At 42.9% G+C, this 14525-nt stretch overlaps 1 protein-coding gene across 50 annotated transcripts in view; it reads left to right on the top strand.

The window, feature by feature from the left end:
- Dscam1 (Down syndrome cell adhesion molecule 1) overlaps positions 1-14525 on the top strand; it is a 34213-nt gene that overhangs the window by 3927 nt on the left and 15761 nt on the right. For 9 of the 50 annotated variants that reach the window (XM_088044522.1, XM_088044517.1, XM_088044527.1 and 6 more), the window contains exons 3-8: positions 2443-2616; positions 4207-4356; positions 10330-10459; positions 10861-11123; positions 11170-11751; positions 11796-11957. In XM_088044522.1, coding sequence (XP_087900648.1) covers positions 2443-2616; positions 4207-4356; positions 10330-10459; positions 10861-11123; positions 11170-11751; positions 11796-11957 — 1461 coding nt within the window. The other 41 variants (XM_088044545.1, XM_088044559.1, XM_088044541.1 and 38 more) reach the window with 37 other exon arrangements.

Genomic DNA, 14525 nt, shown 5'->3' with positions numbered 1-14525 from the left:
ATTCACCTTTGTTAATTGATATCACCTTCACTTTTCCTTTGGGAAGTTTTTCTACAGACCTGTTTCGCGTTTTTAAACATAGATAAAGTTGTTTTAAAAGGGTTGTAATAACGTTTTTCGTAGCAGCTCTAATTAAAATTTTAAAAATTAAGAGTTTGAAATTTGAAAGTGATGTAGTTTCCGATAAAGTAATTGGCGTTTACACCCTAACAGTGTCATGCCCAGTGCCCAGCAAAGTATTTAAATTCAGGTCCGCATTTTTTTATTTTTACGACTGCCAATGTCGGGTGCATTATCAAAAATAATGACAAATAATGCTGAAAAGTGCGATCAATTTGGGAACCGCTGATATAAAGTGCGATAACATCAAGACTAGCTAAATTAAATAATTACAGTATGTGTAAAATTAAATTGCTCGGTTTCCGTTGTTGGCTGCAACTCTCATTTTGCGAAGCTTGGAAAGAACTGAATAATCCAGCGTTTCCTGACGACCTAAATCCTAGTTCAAATAATAAACAGAAAGCATTAAAAAATTGTTGAAACTCAGCGATAACCTAAATTTCAGTTGAAAACAGTTTACTAATTCAATTTCCTCGCAGTTAACATTAAAGATTCTGTTATTGACCAGCTCTTTAATAATTCACTTTTCAGCTTGCTTCGCCATGGATTTCCAGGAGTAATCGACTTTAATATGCTTAGAAATTGTAGAGTTTTCAGGCTGGCGCCTCATGTAATTTTAAACGCGTTGTTTTTTCATATTGCGGTGTGTTTTTCGCAGTGGTGGCTCAGTTCTACGATACCGATGTCAATAAGGACTATGCGATTCGTGGTAACGCCGCCATCCTCAAGTGTCAAATACCTTCGTTCGTCGCCGATTTTGTTAGCGTCGTTTCCTGGCACACCGATCAGAATGAAAACTTTTATCCGGGCGCACCCGACGGTAATCCAGACTGAGCGTCTTCTGTTTTGCTTCCCGTTGTCTCTTTTTACAGTTGTCCAGCAGTTCTACCAGACAGAAGTCAATAACGAGTACGTCATCCGTGGAAACGCCGCTGTTCTGAAATGCTCGATTCCGTCATTTGTCGCGGATTTTGTTAATGTGGTCTCTTGGCACGATACTGAAGGACATAATTACGGGATGGAGCAGACTAATTATGGTACTTTTAAGGGTGCTTTGTGACGTTTCCTTTTCCTCTTTCCACGGATGGTGCATTCTATTGATTTTCACTATTTCAGTACGCCCTCGTTCTTTTTTCAGTTGTTAATCAGTACTATGAAGCTGAAGTTGTTTCTGAGTATGTTATTCGGGGGAACACCGCTGTTCTCAAATGCAATATTCCTTCTTTCGTCGCTGATTTTGTCCGAGTTGAAGCATGGGTTGGTTCCGATGGTTCAGAGTACAACCACAGCAATGCTTATGGTATTCACCGTGGTTAAATTTCATTACTTCCTCCACTAACACAGTCCCGTTGATCTTTCCAGTGGTGAACCAATTCTATAAAGCCGAAATTCTCACCGAATACGTGATACGCGGCAACACTGCCGTTTTGAAATGTAGCATACCTTCGTTTGTCGCCGATTTCGTGTTTGTCGAATCCTGGATAGACGACACCGGAAATGTTATGAAAGCCTCGAACGATTATGGTAATTCTAAGTTTGTTCTTAGTTGTCGCCCAGTACTATGTGACCGAGGCCGAAAACGAGTATGTTATTCGGGGAAATGCGGCTGTCATGAAATGCAAGATACCGAGTTTCGTCGCGGATTTTGTCCAGATTGATGCCTGGATCGCTGATGATGGCCAAGTTCATATGTACAACGACGACACTAATTACGGTACTGAGTTTGATCCAAGTTTGATCGTCCCGAGTCCTTTGAGTCCTGTCCCGGACGTCCAGACGCTTCAGTTCTTATTCTAGGGTTCAAACGAACGTCATTTGTTACTCTCTTTTCCCAAAGAAACAACGAATAAAATTATGAAGGTCTTTCTCTGATTTTTTGCGCTCACGTTTTCTCTTTTGAGAAGACACTAATCTGACACGAAGCTTAAGTCTCCATCGCTAACGAAAACAATCTTCGAATCCGTGAACTTTAAATATGCTCGCCATATGTTCTCTCCGGGAGTCGTAACCCGAAACCGTCAACATTCTGAGATCTGCAACATCAATTAAGATTTGCTTTTTTCCTCGTCTAGTTGTGGCCCAATCGTACGAAGTGGAAGCCGACAACGAATATGTGATTCGCGGCAACTCTGCAGTGATGAAATGCGAAGTTCCTTCGTTCGTTTCAGATTTTGTGGTGGTCGAGAACTGGCAGGATTCCAATGGAAACTCGTATTTACCCGGAGACGACTACGGTAACCAAACGGAAATGTTGGAAATCCTTGTTTCCCTGAACCGTGTACATTCCACGTTCCAAAATAACACCACTGTATATATTTGCAGTCGTCAAGCAGTTTTATCAGAGTCGGGTCATCGACGAGTTCGTTCTCAAAGGGAACACGGGCATCCTCAAATGTTTGGTTCCTAGTTTCGTCACGGATTTCGTTCAGGTCGAAGCGTGGCTCGCTGACGACGGCGGCGTCTACGAGTATAATCCACACTTGCCTCAACTACAGGGTACGGGGAAAAATCAACTTCCCCGTTGTCTACAGTCCCTCTTTCTCCACTAAGCCTCCTTTTGATTGTTCCAGTGGTTAATCAATATTACGAGGCTCAAGTTTACGATGTTTTCGTTATCAAAGGAAACACGGCCGTTTTCAAATGCCAGATACCGTCTTTCGTCTCCGATCATGTGGATGTCATATCCTGGCAAGACACAGCCAACAACAAATTTTTACCACCAGTCGACGACTACGGTAGTTAAAACTTTGTTTTTACGCGAAATTCCACCTGTTGATCCCTTCAGTCCAATGCACTCACCATTTCCTGGTGGCCGCAACAAAGCGAAGGTTGATTCGATTAAACAAAATCGGATCGAAATCGAGAAGGGCGTGAACGCGGATTTGTTCTGAACGGACGATCAAAAAGAATAGAGGAATTTTAACGACGGGGGTTAAGGAAATGTTTACTGGTCGAAACAATGGATCGTTTTGACAGATGCTGCATATCCTGTCTTTAAATACATGTGGAAATTCTGTATGAAGGGTTGTTGGCTATAACGAGATATTTTATTTTTAGCCATAACACTAGAACTGTGCACAATAGAGGTGATAAATAAACACGACCTTCAGTCAGTATGAGAATAGAAGGAAAATTACTCGAATATAAAATTAAAAGAAATAGCTTATAAAAAGAAACTCCTGAACGAACAATAGAATTTCGATCGCGATACTTTAGTAGTTTCCTACTTGATCCCGACATAAAAAATGTACTTTTAGACGAAAACGAACGTTTTTACAGCTTTCGTGCGTTTTAGAATAGTCCATCAACCTAATTAAACCTACGTAAAGTTTTCTGTTTTGCGAAAACGATCTCGATTGAAATCTATATTTACTGCTACATTTCCAAGGTTGTCAAGGATTGATTTCCTGGTACGTAGGTGTACCACAATTTTCCCAGAGCGTCTCCAACATCTCCAAGTTTCTTCGCGTGTCTCATTCAATATTAACAATTTATGCTTTGTTTATTTCTCTGAAAGCGAGTAATTTTTTCCAGTTGTATCACAAAGCTACAGCGCTAATGTGATGGACGAGAGCGTCCTAAAAGGCAACACCGCGATCTTCAAGTGTCACATTCCCAGTTTTGTCAGCGACTACGTTTCCGTCGTATCCTGGTTGCAGGACGACAAGCACGAAATTGTCACCAAGGACGATCAGTACGGTGCGTTCGTTTAGTCGATGTTTCTTTTTGGGTTTTCTAAGGACTTGGGCTACTGGAATTCCCGTCGTTTCCTCACCCTCTCCGTCTTAGCCCCTCCACTTAACCTGCTTTTCCTTGTAGAATTAATAAGCAAGAGGCCAACTTCTAATTAACAGAGAAATGGAGCGAAATATATTGAATTAAGAATTGATTCAAGGGATAATTAAAAGACGGCCTCTTAAGTGCGTAATTCAAGTTAAGATCAACTTGAACTACGAACTTCCGAGATCTGAGAATTTGGTGTCGATGGATTGGACACCAAATTTGATGGTCTTCAGTGATTCAACTCTCTTAGTTGATGCTAAGAGCGTTGAATTGTAGACTTGGACTAATTCGTGTCTTTAACAGACAGCAAATATCTGGTTTTACCTTCTGGAGAATTGCACATCCGCGATGTTGGTCCTGAAGATGGCTATAAATCGTACCAATGTCGGACGAAACACAGACTGACTGGGGAAACAAGACTGAGTGCAACCAAGGGTAGACTGGTCATCACGGGTAAGTGATTTTTAATGTGAAATGTTAGAGGTGAGAATACCCCAAATTGCTGCCCTTTTTACATAAATAACAAGAAAAAGCGAGCGCTGATTCGTACCATGACGCCACGTTTTAATTACTGATTAATTGATGGAGGAATGTTCTATAATTAGAAAAAGCGAGCGACTGGATTTGTGGCATTCTCACGAGACGATAGTAAAAAGTCAATTTATCAATTATTGTAATTCATGACGAGTAGTTGCTAAGGATTCACATGTGTTCGTTTCTTTGACTTTTTATTATTCCACTCATACTTCATTGACCACTTGAATAACCCACTCACAGCTTCTTTGCAACAAAGTTCCGTTCATGCGTTGTTCAATGTTAATAAACGTCCTTTCAAAAAGATTTACATTAACGAATATGGTTTGCTGAAAACTGCCGGGAATTTAAACAAAGAAATTTGTAATTAGGGTGGGCTTGGGACCAACGAAGTCACGTCCGAAATGCAGGTGTTAAAATGTGAACATTTCATTGGCATAATACAATATAATGGTCAGTTTATCAACAATTTTGACTGTTTATTTAATTTTGTTAAAAATGTGTAAAATGGTGGTTGCGCCGGGTCGTGCAAAGTATGAAAATTGTTTTCGTGTATAATCAAGAGCCACCGCCAATCCGGTTACAAATTTCTTAATTTCATTCCCGGCGCCAAGGAATTAGCTTCCATTTCTAATTTTAAGCACCTTTTTACGTATGTAATTCCATCTTTCTGGAAACTGATATCACTCGTGAGATTATCTTTCTGTAATAAATTCTTTACATAACTAAACCGAATTTCCTGTTTTCATAGTTGTGTAAATATGAAGCTTAACGCAGTTTATGGTAGCAATTAAAAATGTTTGTATTGTTTAATTATTCTAATTGTTTGTTCTTCGGGCACATATGCATCGCGCAGGATGTCGCTATACGGTGGAACAATGACATTCAAGTGGTCAGTGAATTTAGGTTTTTAAGACACTTTCCTTTTCTGCTAAAATCGATTTGGTGGAATTCATAATGGGGCGTACCTTGACGTGCAGTATCCCTCTCTCATAAATTACACAAAATTAATCCACTGAAAGCTCCACAGCAGACAAAGGAACGTGTAAGTTAACATGATACGTGATTTTATTCGAGGAAATTACTCTGTGAACGCTGGAAAATTGTGTTTCCCAGGGAAATTTTCTCGTTTTATCGCAACTTTGATGAGGAATTGCAAGATTCTTCATCACTGTTCTTGTTTGAATTTACCTGAATGTTGGGATAGGGTACCCTTGCTTCACAAACGGGCACTTTCAAAATTTTGTCAAAATTAAAACGACAGTACCTGTCCTTTTATCCACGTTCCTTCCCTAAGAGGTTCTCACAGGTTTTGGGTACCCTGGTCCTTGCTAAGGTAAGTGATTTTTCGTTGGTTTTTAGAACCTGTCGGGAGTGTTCTGCCTAAATTTCCGTTGGAAACTAGAAAAGAGTATATTTATTCCCGAAACGAAAGTGTAAACTTGTTGTGTCCGGCCCAGGGCTACCCCGTGCCACTCACAAGGTATCTATAATTTTTATCGGGGCTTATTCCAACATCGGGTTTGTTTGTGGTAGAACCCATCGGGAGCGTTTTGCCCAAGTTTCCTACCACCGATATTTCTAGAACTTTCAAAGGGCACTTGGAGGAAAGTCTAACTCTCCTTTGTCCCGCTCAGGCTTTCCCGGTACCCAGATACAGGTACGTTTTGTACTTAAATTTACGTTTTTTTTTTGGTAGAACCAATCGGGAGCGTTTTGCCTAAATTCCCAGCCACCGACAATTTAAGAGGTTTTGAGTCGAGGAGCGACTCGACGGTAACGTTGCTCTGTCCGGCGCAAGCGTTTCCTGTCCCTTTACACAGGTAAATGACCGGGAAGTCACTCTTTCTTTTTATTTAGAACCTGTGGGAAGCGTTAGACCCAACATCCCGAAATTTCCTACCGTTGATACCTACATCAGCGGTTTTAGTTTCGCTATTTTGTGTCCGGCTCAGGCGTTCCCAGCCCCATTATACAGGTAATTTAGCAATGGTACCCTGATGGTCTCGGGGACTTTTCAGAGCCTGTGGGAAGTGTAACTCCTAAATTAACGTCCGGTGACCAATCCAGAACCGTCATTGATGCTCTGGACTCTAACATGACTCTTTTGTGTCCGTTCCAAGCGTCCCCTTTGCCCAAATTCAGGTAATTTTTTTTTGCTCTTAGAACCTGTGGGAAGTGTCGGTCCGCGACTCACAGCAGGCACATCGAAAATTCAGACTTTAGACGCTCATCTTAACAAAAGTTCGACGATGCTCTGCCCGGCTCAGTCTTTTCCAGTCCCGAATTACAGGTACTGTGTTTGTGGGATGTCTATCCTAAACATTGGGGTCAGCGCCTTTCTTATCGATCGTTTTTTTAGAACCTGTTGGTAGCGTTAAGCCGAAGTTTCCCACCACTGATAAGAGTCACGCGTTTGAAAGTTTACACGGAAACGGTGTGACGTTGTTGTGTCCGGCGCAAGCATACCCTGTCCCTTCGTTAAGGTACAATGTTTTTTTTTCATGCAGAACCCATCAGTAGTACGCTTCCGAAAGTCTCGTCCCATTCTAAATACGACGTGATCACTTACCATCAAAATATCTCGTTGGCGGTTCTTTGTCCGGCCCAAGGGTACCCTGTCCCGTACTTTAGGTCAGTATTTCGTTCCAGAACCTATGGGAGCACGAGCCCCTAAATTCCTCTCCAACGTTAAACTGACTTCTTTCGAAGATTTCAAAGGGGATGATATCGCGGTACTTTGTCAAGCCCAGGGTTATCCCTCTCCCAGCTACAGGTACCACCTTCATTTTTTTTTTCGTAGAACCTATCGGGTTGCGTAGCCCGAGTTTGCTGTCAGACGTCAAAGGAATAACAATCCAAAAGCTCTCCGGACATGCTCTTACTCTCCTATGTCAAGCACAGGGTTTTCCTACACCAACATTCAGGTACTAATTTTCTAACGTTATTTATCCAGAGCCAGTGGGAGGTCGCGCTCCTAAACTATTAGCTGATTCGAAATTGAAATATGTCGAACGAGATGGTGGTTTCGAGATCCCTCTATTTTGTCAAGCGCAAGGATTTCCAGTACCTTCATTCAGGTGACTGTTGTTTTCTTAGAGCCCGTGGGAAGTAAAGCTCCGGCCTTCTCCAATGACGTGAAAGTGTTGGGGTACCAGCGGGAAATAGGACACAGCTGTGGCTTGCTGTGTCCAGCGCAGGGGTTCCCCTTTCCTTCATTCAGGTACTATTTTAACGTATTTTCTTGTGGTAGAACCGGTGGGATTCAAGGCACCGTCGTTTTCATCTTTATCCAAAAGTTTTACTTATGAAGTGCATGAAGGGAAGGGATTCGTGCTCTTATGTCCGGCACAAGCGTTACCCGTTCCAATGTTCAGGTACTAAATTTTACCCTCTGTGTTTGTTTCGCAGAGCCTGTCGGATTTAAAGCTCCTTCGTTTTCTTCGTTGTCAAAAATTTTCTCATATGAGGTGAACATGGGCAAAGGTTTCGTTCTTTTATGTCCAGCGCAAGCTCTTCCTGTCCCAATGTTCAGGTACTGTCTGATTGACACCCCTCTTAATTTATGTTTCTTGTTCAGAACCCATTGGGTTTAAGCCACCCACTTTTCCAAATGACGCCACGAGCATATCCTACACTCGCAGTATTAACCAAAGTTTCGGCTTACTCTGCCAAGCTCAAGCTTATCCTATACCCATCTTCAGGTAAGTCGTAGCACGTTACTTACGTTAATCTCTTTAGAACCTGTCGCTTCAAAACCGCCTACGTTTTCTTCGGACTCTAAAAGTTTCACGTTTGAAAGGCATCAAAATCAAAGCTTTGCGTTGTTGTGTCCAGCTCAAGCCCAACCCATCCCACTATTCAGGTACGTTACCACCAATTTTGATTTCGGTATCATTTAGAGCCAATTGGATCCAAAGCGCCGTCTTTTTCGACCGACGCTGTCAGTTCCACTTACGTTAGATCAGTTGATCAAAGCTTCGGTTTGTTGTGTCAAGCGCAAGGATACCCGGCGCCGCTCTCCAGGTACATTTTTTTCTTTCATAGAACCTCAGACTAGTGTTGCACCCACCGCCAAAGACAAGTCTATATCAGGTCTCAAAAATTTTTCTCCGATCGGAAAAACAATTCCTTTGCTCTGTGCTGCACAAGGTTTCCCTGCTCCTATCTACAGGTAAATGTCACGCTTGAAGGGTACCCATCCTTTGCCTACTCCTAAATTCAATGGTTCTTCCAGAACCCACCGGAAAAATCGCCCCGAAAGTGCCAGGCGAGAAATATGAAGGTGGTAAAATTCTGATAATTCCTCTCAATAAAACGATTTTCTTGAGATGTGACGTTGTGGGTTACCCCGTGCCTCTGTACAGGTAAATTGGTTCCAAAGTCCTCTTTTTTTACAGAACCAACCAATAATATCGCGCCCAAGGCTCTAGATAAGAAAATTGGTTTTACTCTAGTTACGAATGATCAGAATGAAACAGTTTTTTTGATGTGCCCAGTTGTCGCCTTCCCTATTCCCTTATTTAGGTACTTTTAGCATGGCAAATTGCATGTTAGTTTTGTCTTCCAGAACCCACAAATAACGTGCCTCCCAAAAAGGATTTCGGCCGCTTTGAAGGCCATCAGATCGATGTTCAAAATTCAAAAATGGCGTGGTTAACTTGTCAAGTGAGCGGTTACCCCGTTCCTAGATATATGTAAGTTCGTTTTTGAAAGACCAAGGGTACCTTTTCCTCCTCTTTCAATTAACTTCTGGTTTAGAACCAACGGGGAAGATCGCCCCCAAAATCCCCGGAAAAAAATATGATGGCGGTGTCATTTTTAATCACCCTCAAAATCGAACCGCTTTCCTCACTTGTGACGTAGTGGGCTACCCCGTCCCTCTCTACAGGTAACTTTTGTTTTCCAGAACCAACAAACAATATAGCCCCCAAGGCTCTAGACAAAAAGTTCGGTTTCACTCTCGTTTCGGACGCAGTCAACCAAAGTATCTTTTTGATGTGTCCCGTTGTGGCATTCCCCGTTCCCTTATTCAGGTATTTATTTTTATTCTAGAACCCACTAATAACGTGGCTCCTAAAAAAATCGGCGCGGAGTTTGGAGGTTGGCGTGTTTTGAATGTAAAGCACGACGGAGTTGCATGGCTGACTTGTCAAGTCACCGGTTTTCCGGTTCCTCGGTTCATGTAAGTTTTTGAGAGTGCCCGTGATTTTTGAGGGTTTTTGGTCATACTTTTGGGTGATTCCAGAACCCACCAATAATGTCCCCCCTAAAAAAGATCTGGAACGGTTTGAGGGGCACCAGGTGCTTAACGTGGCGAATTTAAATACAGCCTGGTTGAGTTGTCAAGTGACGGGTTACCCTGTTCCACGATACATGTAAGTAAATTGAATTTCTCTTGGTTCCTAGAACCCACGAGTAATGTGGGACCAAAAAAGGACGGTGAAAAATTTGAAGGTTGGAAAGTAGTTTTGGTTGGTTGGAATACCACGGCATGGTTGACATGTCAAGTCACGGGGTACCCAGTTCCGAGATATATGTAAGTAGAAAAAGTCGTGTACGTGATTTAGTAGTCAAGGTAAGTGCATGCATGAACCAGCATAGGGATTCTGCATTGTTTAGTTTGCTTTTTTTCTTGTCACGACTCGCTTGTTCCACGCTTGTTGAGTATCACCAGAATCCTAATTGCTGGTTCTTTTCAGAACCCACTAATAACTTACCACCAAAAGTCGTGGGTGAGAAAACGCCATGGAAGATTACGTCTTTCTCTGAACAAAGTGACGGCGTAATCTTGTGTCCAGTCGTTGGCTTTCCGTATCCGGTATTTAAGTAAGTTTGATGTTGAGGTAGTGTAGCGTGTGTCCTTTCCTCTCTAAATAAAATTTTCCATAGAACCGACGAACAACGTCCCTCCGAAATCGTCTGGTCGGAAAATCGACGGTAGCATAGTCATCGACGTAGCTTTGAACCAAGATATCGTAATAACTTGTGAAGTTTCTGGTTTCCCTATCCCCAAATTCAGGTACTGTCTTCTTCAACGTCATTTTCTTGTAGAACCCACGGGTCTTACCGCCCCGCGACTTTCGGGTGACGGTTTAAATAAAAAGTTGGATCACAGTCGGCGTGAAATCGCTCTTCTATGCGATGCGCAGTCGTTTCCTGCACCCATCAAAAGGTACAAGTCCCAACAATCACATCTTCCATGATTTTCCAGAGCCTACTGGGTTTGTTCGCCCCCAATTGACGTCCCGCACGATTGACATAAGGGTATCAAAATTAAACGAGACGGCTGTGGCTTTCTGCCCCGCTCAATCATTCCCCGTTCCATTGTTTAGGTAAAATCCCAACCGAGTAGATGCTTCTGGGTTCTGTCATTCCACTTCTTGCTTCCTCTTTGGTCACCTTCAATCTCTATTGTTCCAGGTGGTACAAGTTCGTCGAAGGCACCACCAGGAAACAAGCAGTGACTCTTAACGACCGCGTCAAGCAAGTTGCTGGAACCCTCATCATCCGCGAAGCACGAGTAGAAGACTCCGGAAAGTATCTTTGCGTCGTTAACAACTCTGTCGGCGGGGAAAGCGTAGAAACCGTCTTGACCGTCACTGCCCCGTTGAAAGCCAAGATCGAACCACAAGTTCAGACCATCGATTTTGGAAGACCTGCTGTGTTTACTTGCAACTTTGAAGGTGAGTTATTACCCGATTTAAGTAGTTTGTAAAAAAGTGTCTACAGGAAACCCAATCAAGACAATCAGCTGGTTAAAAGATGGTCACCCTATCGATCACAGCGACGCGGTGTTGCGAATCGAATCAGTTCGCAAAGAAGACAAAGGAATGTATCAGTGCTTTATTCGAAACGACCAAGAGAGCGCCGAAGCCACCGCCGAATTGAAACTAGGAGGTCGTTTTGAACCCCCACAGATTCGTCACGCGTTCAACGAGGAAACTGTCCAGCCAGGAAACTCAGTGTTTATGAAATGTATCGCATCCGGGAACCCCACGCCTGAAATCACATGGGAATTGTACGGAAGGCGGCTGTCTAACAATGAAAGGAACCAAATTGGACAGTATGTCACAGTGAATGGGGATGTGGTCTCGCATTTAAACATCAGCGCCATCCATACCAACGACGGAGGACTTTATAGATGCGTCGCGAGCAGCAAAGTCGGCTCGGCCGATCATTCTGCAAGAATCAACGTCTATGGGTTACCTTTCGTTCGTTCGATGGAAAAACAAGCGATCGTCGCAGGTGGGACTCTAATTGTTCATTGTCCTTTCGCTGGCCATCCTGTGGAGACTGTTGTCTGGGAAAGAGGTGAGATTGGAGAGGTGTTGAACTGTTTTAACTCTGAATTGTAGATGGAAGGTTGTTGCCGATCAACAGGAAGCAGAAAGTTTTCCCAAATGGAACTCTCATCATTGAGAACGTAGAGCGGGCATCAGACCAAGCGACTTATGATTGCGTCGCCAAGAATTCTCAAGGATACAGCGCGCGGAGCTCTTTGGAAGTTCAAGTGATGGGTAAGTTATGTTCGTTGTGTTTGGTTGAAAGTCTGCTGTCACACGTGGATTCGATGGAATTTGTTATTCACCACAGGATCAAGGAGCTGAAAATAAAGACACGATGTGACAGCGAGACAGTAACTAATGTACTATTTTCCACTGTGCGTGAATTTCAGTCTCGTCGGCTACGTTATATGTAAACCCCCATCAGCGCGTGTATATGTTATTAAGTTGTTGTATTTCTTTCAGAGCGTAGAGTTCCATCGTAAGGTAAGACGTGAGTGTAGATCATGCTTTCCAGCTAAACTCACCATTTGTAACAATCTCATTTTGTTTGTACATTTCACAGAAGAGGCCCATGTGTTATTTTGTCCCGTTGAATTTTTTTTACAGTGGCACCTATCATAAGTCCTTTTCAGTTCGATGGTCCATTAAATGCCGGCGACACAGCCGTTTTGACGTGTTATGTCCCCAAAGGCGATCGTCCCCTTAAAATCAAATGGTTTTTCAATGGCAGACACATTACCCATCACACGCGAGGAATCTCGATCTCTTCCTTCGGCAGTCAAGCCAGTATTCTCAATATTAATTCAGTGGAATCTCATCATAAGGGCGAATACGCTTGTGTCGTCACGAATGCGGCTGGAAAGTCGAAATATGTTGCTTTTCTAGATGTTAACGGTACTTTGTCGTGTTGTTAGTTGTTTTGTTTTAAGTTGCGAACCTGTACCTTTACCATCTTCAGTATCTCCTCAAATTTTCCCGTTTACGTTCGGGGACGAACCGATCAACTCGGGAGAGACTGTTTCGGTACAGTGCACGGTACTCAAAGGAGACTCACCGTTGAACCTCACTTGGAGCCTCAACGATCGTACCGTTGGGAACAACGAAGGAATAACAGTCATGAAGATGAAAAGGTTTAGTACGCTTAACGTAGATTCAGTACAAGCGGTGCATTCTGGGAAGTACACGTGCACAGCAACCAATCAAGCCGGCTCAAATAGTCACTCGGCTTATTTAACGGTTAACGGTACTATCCGTCGTTGTTTTGCCTCTTGATGCACATTTCCTCTTTCAACCGAACGTACTTCCAGTTCCGCCCCAGATTTTACCCTTTGATTTCGGACAAGAGTCGGTCAACGAGGGCGATACTGTTTCTGTTCAGTGTACTGTTTCGAAAGGAGATAACCCGTTGAAGATTACTTGGAATTTGAACAATCAGACTATTGATGAGTCACAAGGTGTCATCATTAGTCATCTTAAACGTGTCAGCATTTTAACTATCGACTCAGTACGAGCAGAACATGCAGGAAGATTCACTTGTTTTGCTTCTAACCCTGCCGGAAGTACCACGTTTTCAGCAGATTTGAACATCAATGGTGTGTTGACTAACTTTTTTGTCCAGTACCACCCCAGATTATCCCCTTTGATTTCGGAGAGGACTCGGTTAACGAAGGAGATGGCGTTTCTGTCCAGTGCACGGTGTCGAAGGGAGATTACCCTCTGAATATAACGTGGAGTCTGAACGACAAACCGGTTGTTGAAAACGACGGAATTTTTATTAACCGAGCATCGAAGCGAGTCAGTACTTTGAGCATCGACAACGTCCAGAGAAATCACGTGGGGAATTACACGTGTTTGGCGAGTAACCGCGCGGCTACTACTGCGTTCGTGACGACTTTAGTTATCAATGGTACTTTTGTAGTTCTTTTGTTTCTTGTAGTACTGTAGCTATCCATACTTCCTCGCACCACAAGTCGCTCCTAATCTAGGAAACAGTTTCATTTCTTTCAATTTTTCTTTAGTACCACCCCAAATCGTTACTTTTGACTTCGGTGAAGAGAGCACTAATTCAGGAGACATGGCGTCTGTCAACTGCGCCGTTTCTAAAGGTGATCTCCCCTTGAAAATTACGTGGAGCTTCAACAATCAACCTATTGCAACAATAGCCGGTGTCTCTGTTGGTCAAACTAGTAAAAGAACAAGCACTCTTAGCATCGATTCCGTGGAGGCGATGCACGCCGGGACTTATGTGTGTACTGCCGTGAACAAAGCGGGGACGATCAGTCATTCTGCAGTTTTAAACGTGAATGGTACCTAACTTAGTTTTTGTTTTCCTTAGTTTCCCCACAAATCCACCCTTTCGAATTTGGCGACGAATCTATTAATTCCGGCGAAATGGCTCTAGTGACTTGCGCTGTGATTAAAGGAGACTTTCCTATTAAAATCTCATGGCAGCTTAACGGTAAAGCTGCCGAAAGCATCGAAGGTATCAACGTCATGCAGACTAAGAAACGAGTGAGTCAGTTGACCATCGACGACGTTCAAGCTCACCACTCCGGAGAGTACACTTGTATCGCGACGAATACAGCCGGGAATACGAGTTTTTCTTCGTATTTACGCGTAAATGGTGATTTTTTCATTATTTTCTACAGTTCTGTTTTCCAGTTCCTCCTCACATTTATCCTTTGACTTTGGCAATAAAGCCATTAATTCTAGATGCTTTTACAAAAGGCGATTTTTTTCATTCTTAAGACTTTTCGACAAGATCAATATAATGAATAATAAAAGAGCTAGCAGCTTACG

This window comes from Gnatocerus cornutus, chromosome 9, assembly GCF_029298725.1.
Source record: "Gnatocerus cornutus isolate USDA-ARS CGAHR chromosome 9, icGnaCorn1.1, whole genome shotgun sequence".
NCBI classification, from domain to species: domain Eukaryota; kingdom Metazoa; phylum Arthropoda; class Insecta; order Coleoptera; family Tenebrionidae; genus Gnatocerus; species Gnatocerus cornutus.
This window is presented reverse-complemented; position numbering and strand designations above follow the sequence as displayed.